Source organism: Macaca mulatta, chromosome 2, assembly GCF_049350105.2.
Source record: "Macaca mulatta isolate MMU2019108-1 chromosome 2, T2T-MMU8v2.0, whole genome shotgun sequence".
NCBI classification, from domain to species: domain Eukaryota; kingdom Metazoa; phylum Chordata; class Mammalia; order Primates; family Cercopithecidae; genus Macaca; species Macaca mulatta.
The window spans coordinates 55435578-55456098 of NC_133407.1; the positions used below are offsets into that span (position 1 = coordinate 55435578).

At 35.6% G+C, this 20521-nt stretch overlaps 1 protein-coding gene across 50 annotated transcripts in view; it reads left to right on the top strand.

Annotated features, from left to right (window-relative positions):
- Nucleotides 1–20521, top strand: part of MBNL1 (muscleblind like splicing regulator 1) — a 222733-nt gene that overhangs the window by 35686 nt on the left and 166526 nt on the right. For 22 of the 50 annotated variants that reach the window (XR_001443154.3, XR_013413604.1, XR_013413606.1 and 19 more), the window contains one exon: nucleotides 16712–17682. The exons of 24 other annotated variants lie outside the window; for them this stretch is intronic. Coding sequence is in view for 21 of the 26 variants with exons in the window: in XM_015131818.3 (XP_014987304.1) it covers nucleotides 17509–17682 (174 nt within the window). In the remaining 5 variants the exon portion in view is untranslated. Of the gene's footprint in view, nucleotides 1–16310; nucleotides 16556–16711; nucleotides 17683–20521 lie in introns of those variants that run through there. 4 more of the 50 variants (XR_013413605.1, XR_013413607.1, XM_015131817.3 and 1 more) reach the window with 1 other exon arrangement.

A 20521-nucleotide genomic window follows, 5' to 3' on the forward strand; every position in this document is an offset into this window, starting at 1 on the left:
AACAGTTTTCTGCTTGTCAGTGACCTGATATCAATGTATTTGAAAATGATTTTACCTTTAAGCACCAAGAATTCTTAGGGATACGTGTGTGTGTGTGTGTGTGTGTATTCAGATTAAAGATTCCATGCGAATATACTAATTTTTTGGCAAGAAAATTTAGCACCTATATTTCAGTTTAATAGTAATGTGGTAAATGAAATATATTAAACATGCAGATTCTGTTACATTCACATAATATTAATTTGAATTTTTAATGTTCTAGGCACTGTGCTAGATATTGAATACATAATGGTAAACATAAACAAATAGCAAACAGTTATAAAATTCAGACATCTCTTGATTTTCAAATTGGCCATTGCAGAAATAGTGACATTTTGTTAGGTTTTGTTGCCACAAGATTTTCAAAAATTAAAAAAAGAATTATTTATAGATGCCAGTAAATATTTATTTTACAGCATCTACCAATGTTAGATTTACTATGCATGAAGGAAGGATTTTATTTTCATGTAAAGAAAAACACCATTTTATGCTTAGCATCAATGCTTTACAATTAAACAAGAGAAATAGCATCACGAAATAATATGGGAAGAGAAAACTCATTTTGATCAGCAGCAAAATGTTGTGAGTTTAAAAGGTCAGGCTAGTACAGGAGGCTCCAGTTTTGCCACTCACTGTGCAGAATGCTGTGACAGCCAGGGCTGATACAGCTGAAAATATCTGCAGCTTTGGAAGCCTTGTAAGTTTCAGAAGGTCATTTTGGCATCATGATAGGAGCACAGATTCACATGGAAGGTCAAACTGGACAGCCAGGCAAGAAGATAGGTTGCTGAACCCAGTGCTTGTAGATTTTAGAGCAATCACCAACTGCAGTAACTGAGTATTTTAATTCAGGGCAGCCGTCTTTCATTGAAATATTTATAGAGGAATGAGCTTTACTTGGTGGGGAAATTATAAATTACTTTTTCTCTTCTGAAACTTTAAGTGTTGCATCTACAACTTTCCCTGGTACCAAAACAAACGTTACTTTAATTTTATTTACGTGTGATATATACCCCATCAAGCTTACAAAAGTAAAGTGCACGTCAGATAGGACTGTCGTTTCTTTTTTGTTTGTTTGTTTTGTTTTGTTTTGTTTTAATCAATTAGAAGGCAAAGAAATGAAACAAGTACTTAAGATGAAATTGAGCACTAAATTTATCTCTCAGCTTCCTGGCAACTGAAGCAGAAGCTTTCGGGAGTAAAATAATCCCGAGTTTATTTGTTAAGATTTCTTCAGATCCCATATACTGTCTTATTCTTGGCCCTTCGGGTGTTTAGTTAAATATTCTGACTCTGCCCTTGGGTGAAGTCTTGAATGGGTGAGTTCCAATTACTTAAGAAGTGAAGGCTGAATTCTTTAGCCTGCCTTTAAGGCCCTTACTGATTTGGCTTCAGCCCAAAGTTCCAGGGTCATCTCTTTACAACCCCATTACATACGGTGTTCCATACAGACCAGTTCTCCCAGTGTTCATATGCAGTGCTTTCCCACATCCCTGCCATTACTGTCTGGATTTCTACCCCTTTTTGTCTCTAACCAAATGTAACTTGTCCTTCCAGACCAACCTTACATTTCTTATCCCTTTTGAAACTCCCCTGACCTCTCTCTAACTTACCAAGCTTTCTTGTTACCTCTACTGTGTACTTCTCGCTTTCTTTTTTATATGTAGTTATTTGTGTGTTAGTTTTATACCTTTAATTAAGCATCAAATTCTTAAAGGCTGGATCCAAGTATTCTCACTATGTCTAGGCTACATATACAAGGTGGTCAATAGACAGTTAATATAATCAATACACATATTTTATGTGTACTGTTTATTGTTAATGAATATGTTTATTCATAAAGTTACTGTTAAATGTATTTGAATTTCTTTAAGGAAAACATTTCTTTTCCTAGGATAGTAGGGAACAAAGAAAGAAAACCTAAAAAAAGAAGCACAATTAGAGAAACACACTCCTGTAATTTTTCTCAAAGGAAATATTTTGAGGCAACAGAACCAGGATTATAATTTTTTAAATTGTTTTGACTTGGGGTTTTCTTTTTGTAAGTCAACTTAATATTTGTGATTTCTCTGTGCCAAAAAGTAACCAGTATTAATAGAGAACAGCTTTGGTACATGTAAAAGAAAAAAAGTCATTTATGCTATTTGAATCCCTCAGTGCTTTCTTTCTGACAGATTTTTAATGGTTTTATCAGCTGTTAATTTAGTTGGTGCAAAAGTAATTGCGGTTTTAAAAAATATTGCAAAAACTGAAATTACTTTTGTACCACCCTAGTAAAAAATTGGCCTGACTATGGCTTTGAAATATTTCAGACAGTATTCCATCTCCTTCATTGCTCTTCAAATACTGTTTTAGTAGTTTATCTAGATCAGTCTTACTGTATGCATAGTCAGCATATATCAGTTTTATACTTTTAAAGCAGCATTGCATTTTACCTATGTGGAATTTTTCTGCTGACATATTTTAAGCTTCTCTAAGAAAAGCTCTGAGGAAAATGTAGGCTCCTGTTGCTCGGAGGGCTGATAAATAAATTTTAAAAATCATGCTCAAAGACCACTTCATTGACAATTAATCTTTCAAAATCAGCTACTGAGTATTTAGAACTTCATAATCTATTCAAAATTGATTAACAGTCTTAATTGAAAAGACATTTGTATCTGAAATGTAGAATTTTCTTGTCTCCAGGTATACATTATTAATGTTTAGTGTCTACCCCATGGACATAAAAGAGCAATAGCATCCATTCTCACCTCTGTAAAAGAGACCATCTTATCTTCTCTAGAATCAATATTCAGGGGTTTCTCCACTTACACACACCTAACTGAGCTAACCACAAGCAATGCAGTAGTGGTACCTCCAATATATCCCACTCGGCCCCTATCTCTCCCTTTTTTTTGGCTTCTGTTGTATATATTAGTAGTCACTGTCATTTCTGCCAAGTTTGGTATTAAATTGCTAGCATGTATCGTGAATGAAGTTTTACGTTTGAAATCATAAGAGCTGATTGGGAGTCCTGGTTCTTCCATTTATTTAGCGTAGGGATTTTGATGGGTCAGTCACTTAACCATGCAAGCCTCGATTTTTTGTTCACAAATGAGCAAAATAATATAACCATCTCTTAGAGTTGTGAGGAACAAATAATTAGGATGAAAATAAATTGCATGTCAATATATAGATATTATTTGCTATTTTTGAATAATAGAATGTATAAGTTGTTAGGGGGAAAGTAAATTTCTCTGCTTGGCTTCTTCAATGGAAACTTTTTTTTTTTTTTTTTTTTTTTGAGACAAGGTCTCCCTCTGTTGCTCAGGCTGAAGTGCAGTGGCATGATCTCATCTTACTGCAGCCTCCCAGGCTGAAGCAATCCTCCTGCCTCAGCCTCCCAAGTAGCTGGTACTGCAGGCATGCACCACCATGCCTGGCTAATTTTTGTATTTTCTGTAGAGATGGAAGTCTCGCTGTGTGGTTCAGGCTGGTCTCAAACACTTGGGCTCAAGCAGGACTCCCACCTTGGTCTCTCAAAGTGCTGCGATTATAGGCATGAGCCACTGTGCCCATCCTGAAACATTTGTTTTTAAATTAAAGAACCAAATGAACACCTTGCAGATTTTATGTGTAAGCCAGAAAGAAAGCTCAGTACATGCATAGAATGTAGCACAAGCCAACTTTTCAAAAATTAATCTTTTTAAGGGGCATTACGTAATGAAGGAGCACACATTTTCAGTTTTATCCAGGATAAAAGTGGTTGTTTTTCCCCCCCATTAACTTTAACACAGAGGTTTTACTTTAATTTAAATTGCAAGGACTAGGTTTTTGTTGTATATGAAGAAAATAATTTGACTAAATTCAATGTAAATGTTTTTCCTTATTTGGGGGCACACACACACACACACATTAATCCTCATTTTTATATTGTATTTATAATATATATATTTATATTTTATAGGTTGAATAGATTCCTTGTTTATCTTTTCTGCAAAATAATTTTATTGTTATAAATTCTCATAAGCAATAAATAAGGAACCTAAATATCACAATCTGTAAAGCGTTTTATTTGTGTGCGATTATATATGATAGTTCATTAGACATTTGATAGGAAAATATGGAAAGTTTTGAGATTGATACATGATTGCTCTTTTAATTTGTTCAGTGTATTCCTTTAAATATTGTGAGGAATTTTTTTACCAGTGAAGTAGCTTTTGCATGCTAAGTTGTAGTGAACTGCTGGGCAGAACTAAAACACAAGTGGTTTGAGGAATGATCAATAGTTGTATATAGAGGCCAGGTGTGGTGGGTCACGCCTATAATCCCAGCACTTTGGGAGGCTGAGGTGGGCGGATCACGAGGTCAGGAGATCGAGACCATCCTGGCTAACATGGTGAAACCCTGTCTCTACTAAAAACACAAAAAATTAGCCAGGCGTGGTGGTGGGCACCTGTAGTCCCAGCTACTTGGGAGGTTGACGCAGGAGAATGGCGTGAACCCAGGAGGCGGAGCTTGCGGTGAGCCGAGATCATACCACTGCACTCCAGCCTGGGTGACAGTGTGAGACGCCGTCTCAAAAAAAAAAATTGTTGGCCAGGCGCGGTGGCTCAAGCTGGTAATCCCAGCACTTTGGGAGGCCGAGACGGGCGGATCATGAGGTCAGGAGATCGAGACCATCCTGGCTAACACGGTGAAATACCTTCTCTACTAAAAAAATACAAAAAACTAGCCGCGCGAGGTGGCGGGCGCCTGTAGTCCCAGCTACTCGGGAGGTTGAGGCCGGAGAATGGCGTAAACCCGGGAGGCGGAGCTTGCAGTGAGCTGAGATCCGGCCACTGCACTCCAGCCTGGGCGACAGAGCGAGACTCTTGTCTCAAAAAAAAAAAAAAAAAAAAAAAAAAAAAATTGTTTGTAACATTTTATAAGCATACTAGTTTGCTGAAGTAGTTGATAGAGTATAATCAAAGATCGTGTCACCAAATCTTTAAACAGGTCATTTTATCAGAGAAGATCCTCTGGTTTCTTAGGTAAAGTTATAGGGTAGAAACAGAGTAAGCAATCTCTGGTAAGAGTAATATTTTAGCCTTGATCAATTATGGTTGCCAAAATTTAATGGAATTAAAAATAACCTGGGAAAACATAGATTCCTGGTTTCTATCCTCAGTAGGTCTAGGGTAGGTCCCAGGAACAGTATATATTTTTAACAGTCACCTACGAGTGACTGATTCAGATAATCCAATAATCTTTCTGGAGCATCAGTATCCCAGAGAAACAAATGTTGCTGTTAATAAACAATTTGCAATTATTTCAGTTTATTAGCTAGCTACGATTGCATTCTGATTTGCTGTGGAAAGCTGGTCATTACTTTTTAAGAGCATATGATGCTGATGGAAACATAGAGCTTTAATCCGTGTCTCATTAAAAGGATGTAGTTTATTCTTTGTGTTTCCTTATTTGTTACAGCTTTTGCAGAATGCACAGAACCTTATGTGCAATTAAAATAATTAAGAAAAGGGTATTGTTTTCTATTTAGCAAGGGAACTAAATCTCATGCTCCCTTATAGTTTCTATTCAATATGCATTCTCTTTTGAAAGTACAAATTTGTAATAATAAAATTTTTGATCTCATCTCCCGAAAAGCCTGACTTTATTTATACTTTGACAACACGGTAAAATCACATTGTCAAAATAAAAGCATTGGAAATGCTCACATTCTGCCAACCAACCATATTTAAAGTCTTGTAAAAATTCACTTTCAGGTACTTTATTCTGTAGACTGTTATTTAATAACTAAGAGAGTTTGAGGAGGACAAAGTGAGGTCAGAATGTTTTTATTTTCCAACAGGACATACGTGCAAAGGCATAATCATACAAGAGTATATACCTCTCTTGGTTATTTTAATTAGAAGTGCATGCTGCTTCATGGAGACTCCCCACTCCTGACTCAGGAATGACTACAAGTGGAACCCCAGCCTTGGGGAAAATTACTACATAGGAAAATATGCTTGGGTCTACATGAGTTTTCCAGAGTTCTGTTGTGCCTTAGCTAGTTTGATAATACTTTGCATTATGTATAGCAGTTGTCAGAAACCATTTCCTTTATTCAATTAGCATCTAAAAAAAGAAAGAGTAGCGGATATTTTCTGACATTTGTGAAAATAATGTGTTAAAAAAAGCATTCCCTTACTCTTATGACATAGTGTTGTCAGAGATTTCACAAGTATAACGTGCCCTGCAGATTCTTAAAACTGCACATTTTCCTTTGGTTAATAAGAAAACAACAGTAAAGTATTTATTGTCCATTTTGATACTTTGTCAACCCAAACATTTTTTCCAAATTCCAGACTCTATTTCTTTGTAAATAATTACAAAATGCAAATACTGTGATTGTTTTAGAAATGAAATGCTATGTTTTGATGCAACAGGAGTTGAAAACTGATTTTACAAATGTTTCTATTGATTAGCTGCTATATGAGGGCTAACAGTTGAAAATATTTTGGAAAAATACAAAAAACAGGCTTTCAGTTCTATTTACAGAAAAAGACATACTTTTTTTGCATGTTCCCACAAGAGAAATTTATAGTGTAAAGTACAGCATAGGCTTAACAAATATAGAAAAATATGTTATTGACTCTTAGAAGTACATATTGGTAAAGGTTTTCTTGAAGTTTTTTTATTCTAGTTCAAAGTTAATACGTATATGAATACACTTCATGTTCTAAGGATTTATATTATTAAAATTACTCAAATATAAGCATAGCTTTTTATATACAATTTCAACATTGATTAAAAGTGAAAAATTGGCATTAACTTAGTTGACTACTGATAACAAAATGGACATATGGTGGAGTAATATATAATTGTTAAAAAGTAATTATATTGATCTGTTTCTATTGACATAGAAAGATCATTAACATATTTTATATTGTAGAATATTAACATAATTTGTTGTTTAATCTCTGGACCTAGTTAGGTATGTGAATTATGTGAAACCTTCCTCGAAGGATATTTAAGTTACATTGAAGTGAAAATAGGAGTTGTCAATGCATGTCTTTGTTTTGTGGCATATCTTAGTCTTATTTTAAACCAGGGAAGAACAACTGGGTCTTGAGTCACCGTTAGTCAGTGAAAACATTTTTCTTGTTTGTGAGCATATGTGAGTTTATTTTTTTTTTGGAAAAAAGTCAAGTTAAACTGACATACAGTGTTATGAAGAATAGATATTATGAGGAATATATTCAGTTAACATTGGTATATTTTTAAAAAGTATGTTTGAGATTATTCGTTAAAAAGTAATCCTTAAGGTCAGTTGTATAAATCAATAGAATTATCCATAGGATTGTAATGTTAAACTGTGTAGCACCTATGTGGCTTGAGTATTTGTAAGTTTGGAATAAGAAATATGTTAGTGAAATAATAGGGACTTTTACTGATTATGTGGAATGGAGGAAGTATTTGTGTATTATGTTGTGTCATGAGAAGTTCACTAATTTATTTTTTTAGAATACATTCGAGCAATTCCATATTCATTCGTAATTGGTTTTAGTCATTGTATTCTGAAGAATAATTATTGTAGATTTTTTAATTTTATTATAGGCATAGATTTTTCTATACTTTTCTTATAATGATTAATAAATCATGTATTTTGGGCCATATTCAATACAAATAAGCTAATACGATTTTCCTGATTGAGGTTATCATGCAAGGTTTAAAATCAGACATTTGGAAATTCAGAATCTATTTGTTAAGATAAAGCTTGTGTGGTCAGATTTAGTGGGTAGTTTTGAGGGCAATTATCACATTAAATTTTTAGAAATTTTGAACGGTGTGGCAACTATTAAGTTTGATCCTAGTGAGATATGCTTTATATTTTGGGCAGGTTTTTAAAAAAAATTATATCTGTCATATTTTTCACATGTTGATTTTGTAATGTATCCTACTTGAGTCTGCTAAAATAGAAAACAAATATAGGTTAATTATGGAGAAGATCTTATGACTGTTGGTTGTGAGAATGATTTCTGTATGAAAGAGAAAGTTGGAATAGAGGGGCAAAGAGGTACAAAATACAGCAAATTTCACCAATGTATGAGGTGCTGTGGAAATATTTTCTTAGTTCTCTGATGGATTAACTTCATACTTAGTTTTGTATTGTGCAGTAATGTCATTAGGGATGCACAGATGAATTTGGTACCATTTTTATAGCAGTGAACATCATATTTTAAAAAGTTTTAGGCAGAGATGCCACCAATCTCAGCAAGAAGCTTGGTGATGTTCAGCAGATACAGAGGTTGAATATGAAAACTATGATTTTGGCCCTTAGTTACTGTGTCAAATAAAATAATACTCATTTAAGTAAGCTTTAGAATCAAAGTCTATAATCAGGGCATTGTAACGGGAATTACAGTATTACTGTGTATTGCATTTCATTTAGCGTTCACATTTTTGTTGTGTTAGTTCTACATTGACAGATTTGGATTGGGTCACTGTACCATTCTGAAAATTGCCAAGATGATAAGATTTGATTTTTGTACCATTTAGTTGTTGAGCACATAACAGCATGTTAAATTTTGCTGTAGTCTGTGTTCTGATAACCTATTTACTATTTTGAAATATTAAATGATATGTACAGATCAGATATGTTTACCTGAGGCTAACAAGATTATGTCTTTGTGTAATATATAGGTAAATAAAACACTAATTAGGAATAGTGCCTTCTCTTGTAGAACAATTAAGTAGCATTCACAGTTTTATCTCATTATACCTTCTTGTATAAGGAAATGTTAAAATACTTCCTCTTTGAATAGCATCAGAAAAAATGCAGTGTTTCTTTTGCTGGAATTGAAGACTGGTTCTGTCAGAAATTCACAGATAATTATTTAAATATTTTAAATTTGCAAAGCCACATAAATCTGTGTCATATATTCTGTGGCTCAGAATATCTTCAGCTTCATAATCAAGGAGGTATTTAAATATGTTGCTATTTTAACTTAATCGCCTCATGTTCTCTTTCCAATGAGTGACGTTTGATGCTGGTTTCATTCACTTATAAAGGTGATATCCCCAGGGTACTAAACCGTATAGTTTAAGCACTGTAATTTGTCAAAAATACAAACTAGTCTGATATACTAAGAAAAATATTCAGTCATATCACAAATATTAATTGTTTGCTTCCTCTGGGCCAGGCACTGTTTTGGTGATCTGTTTCTATTAATGGAGAACTAAGGTAACAACTGCCTTCTCTCATGGAGCTTACATTTTTGTGGCAAAGGCAAATGATAAGCAGGTAGCGAGATAAATGTGTAATATTAGTCTGCTTTCTTCACAGTACTACGTAGTATTAGGTGGGGTTTTTTTGGTTTGTTTTTTGAGACGAGGTCTCACTCTATTACCTAGGCTAGAGTGCAGTGGCTCAGTCATAGCTTAGTGCAGTCTTGAACTCCTGGGCTCAAGCATTACTCCCATTTCAGCCTCCCAAGTAGCTGGGACCACAAGCAAGTGCCATCATGTGTGGTTATTTTTTTAAAAATGTATTTTCTATAGAGATGGGGTTTCACTATGTTGCTCAGGCTGGAAGTGTAATGTTATGTACTTCTCTCAAAACAAGTCTGGACTGCTGTTGGGAGGAAAAGAAGGCTGGGTGCTCTGGATGGTGGGCTGAAAATCTTCCAAGAAGATAACTTTGCAGTAGGGACTTGGACGAAGGCCTATTGGGGTATAGAGCTAGTATGCAAAGTGCAGTGATTCATTGTGATAATTATCTTCTAGTGAGCTTAAACCTTTTACATTTTTAAAAATTTTGCCTGATATAGGAATTAATTCAAAATTCACTTTTAAATCATTGCCTGTGTAGAAGCTTTATGTTCTGTTTTGTCCTAAATATAAATACTTAAGGATCAACAATCATTTTCTAATTTGAATGCAGTTTAGTTGCCTCTGGAATTCTAATCTTTGGCAGTAGCATGTCACCTAAACAACACTCCTTCATTATCCTTCCTACAGTAGACCAGTAGGTGATTTAGGGAACCAAACTGTTGAATGGATCAGAATTCTAAAAGACTGCTTCAACAGACCTTAGATTACTTATTTGAGTTAGTAAACACAATATTCCTTTCTTGGCAGCAGCTAGTCTGAAATGTGTCAGACCAGCAGGCCACATTGGCATTCTCTATGCCATTCCAGAGGATGTGTGATTGAAAGTTATCTTTTTCTTTGCAGTATTGCTAAAACTTAAGTCATTTACATATCTCCTTCATGATTTTTATTTATATATAGTCTGTTATGTATATGTGTGGGTATATATGTATATATTCTTTAAATCTTTTTAAAAAATTTATTTAATTAATATATATATTTTTTTCAGACAGGGTCACTCTGTTGCCCAGGTTGGAGTGCAGTGGTGTGATCATGGCTTACTGCAGCCTTGACATCCTGTGCTCAAGCAGTCTTCCTGCCTCAGCCTCCCAAGTGGCTGGGACTGCAGGCATTTGTCACCCTGCCTGACTAATTTTTGTATTTTTTTGTAGATATAGGGTCCTACTGTGTTGTTCAGGCCGGTCTCGAACACCTGGCCTCAAGCAGTCCTCCACTTCAGCCTCCCAAAGTGTTGGATTACAGGCGTGAGCCACGGTGCCTGGCCCTTTAAATTTGTAAATTAAACTAATTTCTTCCTAAGTTATAATATTGATGTAATCACAGACTGGACACACTAGTTTTAGCATTCTCATCTATCTATTAAAATGATGTTGTTTGTCCGTCACCTGAAATTGCCGTGGGTCCTGCTGGTAGTGTGCTTACCCCTCACCGAGAAATATGTATCTCTGCTTTTTGCTATGTGGAGTTGAATAGTGCTGAAGGCTGCATTAACTCATTCAGATGGCAGTTCTTCCCATATAATATATAACATCTTTGTTACTCTACTTAGCACCTTAGTGAATACAGAGATAGCTGTACAACCTCCAGAAATGCTAAGTTGGCTGTTTGTGTATGGAGATCTCTGTTAATATTTGGGACAAACCCTGGGAATAATTGTGTGAGCAAACTTAGTTTACTAAAGAACTGCATTGCTAATTATGAACTTGTTGACACCAGTGAGCCAGGGGAAGAAGTTATGGTTTTGGGCAAGGGTTTCCTTCTTATCAACTCCAGACTTACGGGGTGAAGTTAGCCATCTCTTTCAGTTAGATTGAAACTGCCTTACTAAACAAAAATCATAATAAAGGAGCTCAAAAATTACTTAGTTAACATCCTTAATACATAACTTATATCAATATTAAAAGCATATTAAATAAAAGTCTTCAAAATTACCAGCTAACTACTCTGGGATGTAATTGGACTGATTGCCTTATTTGCTTTAGAAGAACTTTTGAAATGATAAGTAAACATATGTGAGCAAGAAATTTAACCTTGCTCATAGAGGCTGTCCTGTTCCCCAAAAGAGAATTTCATTTTCATACCTTATAAACATCTATTTTTCTTCTATAGCAGTAGGTATGTGACTCTTAAATAGGCCTTCATATGAAGCCAAATATATATATGTAATCTTTAAGAATAAGTTTTCAAAGAATAAGAATAATTTCATTCTTCCTGATCCTTTTCTTGGTTTTTATTATCTCTGTCATTTCAAATTATTATTTCTTTCCTTTTTATTTTCTCCCTTACATTTATCTTAAAGTAGAATATATACATGATTTCTGATATCATTCAAGAAGAAATTTGTTCTTGTGGCAGAATATTGGTGTTGTAGACGATGTCAGATAAAGCAAGAAACTCTATAGTGTTTGGAATTTGATCAGTAGGTTAAAGAGGGACTGCTGTTAGCTATTATTCAGATTTTTAAGTTTGATTCTTATAATATTTTTGTTGTTCAGAGAAGTTTATTATAATGTATTGAAATATAGGCCAGATATTTACCTCAGAAGCAATGTACCCATTAGTACTTATCTTTGAAGTAGAAATCTTTCCTTTAATAATTATTTAGAGACAAAATTTATTTTAGGCCAAATATGTTTGCAAGAATTCTCACAATCTGGACATTACCCACATATATTTAAACATTATATCTATCTATAGAACAAAACTCTATTACTTAGTTAAAGGAATGTTTTGTGAATTCAATATTGATCCAAATTCTATAAAATCTTAATTTACCAAAAAAGATTTCTATTTTTTGAAGTTTTTTTTTTGAATATAGATAAGACAATAATCTGATATCAGCAGTTTAGTAAAATCAATCTATAGGATATAATTTGAGTTTGTTGCCCACAGTGATAAACCTTTATCAAGTGATAGTTGATAAACCTATATCAAGGGCAGGCACATACATTATCAGGTCCAGCTAGACTAATGCATAAAGGCCAGTATCTGTTTTAATTGTTCAGTATCTATGCCTGAACTAATTATTAATATTTTGATTATCATCCTTGTCTATGTCCTTTACAATTAAATGGTACAAATCTATGTTTATAATTCTTTCAGTAGCACTTTTGAAGTAAATAGAATTTGTCTGCTACAGAAAATAAAGATAATCAGAACACTGATTTGCAAGCATTTTAGTAATCAAAGTTTATTTTGTGCTTGAGTGGGACTGTCTGTAACCTGGCAAAAAGGAAAAATAATCAGCTCTAGAAATTAATTGTTAGTTGTTTTTAGATATGACTACCAAGCAATGCTGATCTTTCTTGTGGTACCAATCTTCTTATATATATTGTCTGGATGCTATAGACATGATTAAATAATCTATTTCGTCAGGGTTGGGACCACATCCTTTTATACATGTTTATTTCTGTAAGTATGAATGAAGTTTACTTATTTATCAAACATTTTTTAAAAAGGTCTGTTATGTTCCAAGAACTGTGTGATGAGGAATGCTGGGCCTACACCCTGTTGTCAGGGCATATATAACATTGAGGGGGAGAGGTACAAAGAGATACAAAGTATCAAAAACATTCTGAGATGGAGTAATGTTTAGCATAGTTGGCCCAGCCCTATAGAGAAGGTGATTTTTGAACAGCAGTTTAAACAAGGAGAAGGAATTTTGCCAAGTTGCAGGGTTGAGGAAGTGTGTGTCAGACCAAACAGGGAGTTAGCATGTAACAAGTCCCAGGAGCTCACACATGTCTTGGCACCTGCCAAGAACCCTCAGCAACTCCTCTCCAGGGGGGATACAAGAGGTACAGCACTGGGAGAAGCAACAAGATAAAATGTGTCAGTTTGTTAAAAGGGAAAGGTTCAAGAAAGAGGGAGTTGTAAATCATGTTACACGTCAAGCAAAGGCAAGAACAAAACATAGTCTTTGGACTTGGCTTTCCTGACAGCATTGATGACCTTTGCTGAGCAGTAAAGTAATGGGTGTGAAAGTCAGACTGATAAGGATTCAGAAGTGAATGGGAAAGGAAGAAGCAGAAAAACAGCATAGTAGATATTCACCTGGGAAGGATGGATTAAGTACATTAGGGAGAGGAGGATGCATAGCCAGGGCAGCATCCTCTTCCTCCTGCCATGTCACCCTCTGCATTTCGGAGTTACTTACATTTGGAAGCTAAGAGAAGGAACTGCTGAAAGACAAAGTGTGCATGCATAGAGGAGGCAGAAAGAGAAGGAGGTCTTGAGAATGAATGAGTCAAGGTGGAGGCTTGTGGAAGCTTAACTGTGGGCAGGAGGAGGGAGAACTGGGAGACTAAGAAAGAAACAGAAGGATAGGTTAACGACTCATGGATAGGAAGGTAAGAAAAAGTTCATGCTTAAGGGCTACTGTTATATGGCTGTGAAATATTCATGACATATAATGTTATTATCCACTGTTGCTAATGAACATGGAGAAAGAGTAATGAAGTTTTAGAAAAGCTGCTGTGTGCAATGAGATAGGGAGCTGTCCAAGGACAGGGCTAGATTGTGAGGCAGTTTTGAAAGGGCCTACGTGACCCTGGAACATTATTTTTAGAGGCAATGATTGTGCGTGTGTGTGTTCAAGTGTATGTTTCAGTGTGTTCATGTGTTGTATTCATATATGTGTTCATGTGTGTGTGTTTGTATGTTTTGTACCCTAGAGGTAATCCAAATCCTGATGCAGTAATTGATAATTTAATTTACCAATATTTTTGGAACTCCATCTATTTTGCATCACTATGTAAGCCATGGGGTTACTGAGATGAATAATATTTTTTTCTGTCCTTAAAACCATATGGTCTAGTGGGTCAGTTATATAAGGAAATAAAACACTGTATAGGGCATAGGTGCAGAGATAATTCAGAGAAGGCGGTATTTTAATATATGGATGAATAGAGATGGGGGTAATGACATCTTGGTAGCTTTTTGGAGGAAGTGACATCTTAGCTGGCTTTAGAGGAAGAAAATAGTTACAGGTGAGGCACTTGAAGATTCTGAAGAGAAGGACTAAAGAGATTGTTGACCATGCAGGTGGTCCATTCTCAAGGCATGAAATCATTAAGTAATTCTTTATGCAGAACAAAGTTTCAGGAAGACAGACACAGCTTACACTTTATGACTGGACCTTTTTTTTTTAATATAGACACTGGCATTAGGACCTAGAAACTTTTTTGAAAACCAAAATATTTCTTGAACACTGGGATGAGTTTGTTTTTTTTTTTTTTTTTTTTTTTTGAGACGGAGTCTCTCACTGTTGCGTCCGGGCTGGAGTGCAGTGGCGCAATCTTGGCTCACTGCAACATCCACCTCCAAGGTTCTAAGTGATTCTCCTGCCTCAGCCTCCTAAGGAGCTGGGATTACAGGCGCCCGCCCCCGTGCCTGGCTAATTTTTTGTATTTTTATTAGAGACTTTTTTTTGCCATGTTGACCATGTTGGTCTCGAACTCCTGACCTCGCTTGTGATCTGCCCACCTCGGCCTCCCAAAGTGCTGGGATTATAGGTGTGAGCCTCTGTGCCCAGCCATGGTTGTTTTTGTTTGTTTGTTTTCTTTTTTTTTTTTTTTGAGACAGCATCTTGCTCTGTCACCCAGGCTGGAGTGCAGTGGTACAATCTCAGCTCACTGCAGCTTCCACCTCCCATGTTCAAGTGATTCTTCTGCCTCAGCCTCCTGAGTAGCTGGGATTATAGGCACCACCACCACGCCTGGCTAATTTTTGTATTTTTAATACAGATGGTGTTTCACCATGTTGGCCAGGCCGGTCTTGAACTCCTGACCTTGTGATCCACCCACCCTAGCCTCCCAATTTGCGGAGATTACAGGCGTGATCCATCACGCTCAACTGATTTTTTAAATCTCTATCAAAAGTTGTAGTCTTACTGTAGTATTTTCCAAATAGTTTTGGAAAGTAATTTTTTAAAGGAAAATTAGTGTTAAAATGGCAATATTAATCTTAAACGATTTAAGTTCTAGATGCTCATGTTTTTTAACATACGTATGTATTTATATCCTGTACTTTAATTCCAAAAATTATAAACATACCATATGCCAATAGAGCAATTTTGGCTCATGAAGAAGTATAATCAAATACTAGTGATCATACTGTGTTATTGCCTCTTTAAAATGTGAAGATTTTACTTTTTAAAGCCTTATTTTCCTCATTGGCGACATTCAAAAAAAAGAAAAGAAAAGAAAAAGAAAAATCCTGATAGAGAAAGTAAGTTGTTAAAAGTAAAAATGCCCTGCTCTAAGTAGTCTTGTGGTGCTGAGTTAACTGATCATCAGGCAACAGGGGATCCCTCATCCCCCACCCTCCAGCTTTGTTTGGAATTGTACTTCTGAAGTGCATCACGCTGCTCAAATCAAATTGCTCACTTAATATTTAATGTTTCTGCGATGGAATCACTTTCTCCCTTGAGGTTGACTTCAGATTTACCAGACACACTGACAACACTGCACTCCTTATTTTCCCCACATGACCTCAGCTTCTGCCTTAAAAATGTACGAATAAAGGATGCTTTTGTTCATATCTTGCCTGCCTGTGATATATTGACAAAGTGTCTGCGGGCTCAATGGAATAGTTTTACAGTATGAGTGCTGCTTTCAGTGGAGGGGCAGGACTTGGGCTTTAGAAGGAAGTGAATTGGATAGGTCAGGAGAATGTACCATTTGTAAACACCCCTTTCCTTTTTTATTCACGTGTCAGGACAGCAGGAGCAGGCTGTTCAGTGCCCGTCCCTGCACAGAGCCAGAGGGAAAGCAGCTTGGAAGTCAGCTGCAATTTTTAAACCTTACTTTTTATTCCCCGGTAATGATCTTCAAGTGCTTAGACTTGTCTGAGAAGCTGTTTTGAAACTAACATGGTTTAGTCCACTAACTGCATGTTGGGTAAATTCAAAACCCACATGCTCGTCCTCTTGCAGTGGAATAAGTCACATCTGATGGACATTTTCTGTGCTTATAGCATAGTAATGAACGTCTGACAGGCGCGACCTTTCATAAGACAACCCACACTATTGGCTTTCTGCCCAGAATATTGCTGCAACACTATCTGTGATTGGTTATCTCTCTATCATGCATTGCTTCACAAGGGGAAACGGCCCCTTTTTTTAATAAATCTACGATGGCTGGCTGCAATATGCCTCACTGTAAGTATTTTGTGTGTGTATGTGTGGGAGAGAGAGGGAGAGAGAGAGGCTGACTTGAATATTACTTAGTCTGGTATCACATGGCAAGGTTGTGATACTGTAGGACATCAGTGAAGTGCTACTTAGTAAATCTTAACCTATCTCTTTTTTCTACAGGTTGGTACTAAGAAGTGCCTTTCCTGACGTCTCTGCTGCTTGGAACCGCTTCTAGAGCAGTCTCTGCTTTTGCCTTGCTTGCTGCCAGCTAGACTGTGACGACAGCACATCCACCCTCCACCTCTAGCCCAGACACCCCCATTTCTACTTATAATCAAGAGAAAAGCTCTAAGTATCTGGCATTGCCCTAGGCTGCTTTAGTGTTAAAAGAAAAGTTTGCTGAAAAAGTAAGATATCTTCTGCCAGGAAATCAAGGAGGAAAAAAAAAATCATTTTCTCGATTTTGCTCTAAACTGCTGCATCTGTCTATGCCAAACTAATCAATACCGATTGCACCACCAAACTCCATTGCAAATTCAGCTGTGAGGAGATTCCCTTTCAGACAACTTTGCTGAAAGCAGCTTGGAAATTCGGTGTCAAAGGGTCTGCCACGTTTTCATGCTTGCATTTTGGGCTCCAAATTGGCACTGGGAAGGGGTTACTGAGAGCACAAGGCTGATACCAGGCCCTACTTTTAAACGTTCATCTACTTACAATCCTAGTATTTCTCTAAAAACCAAAACCTCTTTGAATTAACAGTTTCATGCTGTGAATTTCTAGTGGGAGATCTTTTCCTTGATATTGACGACACAATTTTCCATGTACTTTTAAAGCAGGGAGTGGGGAAAAGTATTTTGAGGGGACATTTTCATCATCAGTTCAGCTTTTTTTTTTTTTTTTTTTGGTTATTGCTCTTTTTTTGGGGGGTTGGGTTTGTTGGTTTCACTGAAACATTTAACTACCTGTAAAATCTAAACATGGCTGTTAGTGTCACACCAATTCGGGACACAAAATGGCTAACACTGGAAGTATGTAGAGAGTTCCAGAGGGGGACTTGCTCACGGCCAGACACGGAATGTAAATTTGCACATCCTTCGAAAAGCTGCCAAGTTGAAAATGGACGAGTAATCGCCTGCTTTGATTCATTGAAAGTGAGTAACTATTATATTCTTTTAAGGATATTCAATGCTTGAATAAGGGGGATATGGACGTAACAGTTCTCTGCATTTGGGATTATGGATTGCTTTGTTCATAGTTTAGTTACACAGTGTGTTGATGATGTTGGGCTGGGGAACTTTACAAGAAGCAACAGAATCAAGTCTGGCCAAACTTTGTTATGAATAACTTTATCAGTCCTTTCACTCCATGTTTTTTTTTTTTTTTTTTTTTTTTTTTTTTTGCTAGGGCAGAAAGTATTGACATGTTTTTCACTTAGTAATGGCAAAGTGAGTGTCTGTCCCTGGAAATGGTAAATGTAGCTACATGTGAGTGTTTAGCCAATGCATATATTATATATAAGGCCGTGGCAATAACTGAATGAAGATGATTTTTACTTGTTGGTAAAGGCATTGTACAGTTGCAAAAGACAAGCAGATTTAAAATCAGCTAAACTTGGATAGACTTTTTACTCTTTTAATATTTTGACATTTTGGATTTTCTTTTTTTGTGGGCATTTTAAGGCCAGAGCCACACGTTTTATGGAAAATACAACTAGAAGTAAGGTGCTGAACTGCTGCTACAGCACCTTACCTGAGGGACAAACTTTGTTGAATGTGAGTTTTATAAATAAGCAGAAACTCATAAGTACTATTGTTTATTGGATTTTTCCAACTTCAAAAATTCTAAAGTGAATTAGCAGTTTATTTTCTGTTAGATGGTGATTATTTTTTTATTTGTAATAGTCTTAGCTAGAAATGTTAAAAGTTAGCTTTTGTGAGCACCATAATACTAAAATATTTACTTTAGTGTTTCTTGGCATTCAAAAATGTCATTGCATTTGTAATTCAAGTATCATATTTGAAAATGAGTCTTTTAAAAGATAACATAAATGTCTTTATTTTGACACACAAGGTCAAGACTAGAAATGTGTTCCTGGGTACTTTCAACCTACTTGGTTTAATCAAATTGCTTTTGAATATTAATGTCCTAATTTAATTCTTTGAAGCTTTGAGGAGAAGACACTATCACTTCTACATATGTAGACAAGTAAAAGTCTCATAAGTCCATCTTGTCTTTACAAATATATAGTGCTGTAATAATCTTTAATAACATCAGGGTGAGTTATGAGTTAATTGTTTCAGTTCATTGTTTCCTGGTCCAGTTTAGGCTGTTCATTTTGCTAAAGTTTTTGGCAAAGATTCCAAGAACATGATCTTTAGAGTTGAACAGAAAGGAGGTGTTAACAACAAAAATATTTTAAAATATTAGATTATTTTTAATGTCATAGTCCTAAAGATCAATAAGCAAAAGTCATAAACTCCCATTGAGACTTTCTTCAGCCTTTCCTTTGAGAGGCATCAGTGAAGGGCATAGTGGTTGTACCTCCGTGAATGTGTATTCCTAAATTCATGCCGGCTGAATTCAGGTGTAATTAGAGACTGAGACCCATAAAATGAGGGGCAGAGAGCTAATTACTCCTGTCGGTAACCAGCTGTGGCCATAAGTAACCCTGTTTTGACCCAATTAATAGTAAATCCAATTTTTAATCCTACAGACAGTTGATGGTGCACACGTAGCTGCAAAGTAAAGGACATTAAATTTTGCTGTGACATTGAGTGGTTTCACAGAAGACCTGCCCATACAACATTTGGAAACATTGTGAAACATTAATATTCAGTTGCTACTTTTCCTTCTCAAAATATATTCTTTTTTTAGTTGCTGCTCACTTATGGCCACAGAACAGTCCCTTTTTGAGTAAAGCAGCAAGGTTGCTTAATGCCATGCTGTGTGGTTAACAAGATTCAACTGCCACATCAAGGACTTTAAATAATTTCAAGATTTTAAATGTATTTATGAAATGAACTCATTACAGCAGCTAATCAATGCAGACTTTGTCCGTTTTCTTTGTCTTTCTAAGATAAACTGAATTTAATTTAAATTTAAATTACAGTGTCTAAATCTTGGTAAAATATTTTAAATTGGAATAAGAGGAAAAAAACCCACAAATTTATTTATGATGGAGCTTCATACCCAGGAAAAAAGCTTCTTAAATGTTAGTAAAATAACTATGTTAAGAATTAAAACAATTTTGAATATGCAATTAAGCATTTATGTTAAAAAACATGTTTCTTGTGTGTGTGTGTATATATTTATAACTGACACATGTGATTCTTCGTACAGTATTTAGAATCCTTCCCTTCAGATAGCAGTCCTCTTGTATTCAGTCTTGTGGCTAAAATAGATCAAAAACATATTTTAAAACTGTTAAAGTAACTGTATGACTCATGCTTGAAGTTCTGAAATTTGGGAGCGTTCTGAGGTTTCCATGCCAATAACCGCTAGATCATTTGCATTCTCTCACAGAGTAAACGGAAAAAAATTTAGAAAACTTGTAATATCCTGACTTCTTTAATAAAATGTGTCCTGTGTATTGCTTAAATCCATAGTCCAGCCTTTTCTGAGTTCTTGAGCCATGAGATGGAGGTGGCCTGTGTAATCTACTATTTTTAGAAAGTTAGGAAAGCAAACCAAATACTCTCTGAGAGGACCCTATGAAATGGCTGTACCCTTCAGCTGTGCTGCTTCAGACTTTGGCCAGGCTCCCAGGTGACTTACGTTAATAGCAGACTTCTAGTTAGAAGAGGAGAATTTATTTCATTAAAAAGACAGAAGTCAAACAGTTCAAGAAAATATTCATTTATGTAAAAGAAGTCAATTGGTATGTTACAAAGATAATGGGAAGAAAATTAGCTGACAGTATTTTAGTTGCATACTGATGATTTTAAGGTTTAAATAATTAGATTTAAATATACCATATGAAAATGTAGAATT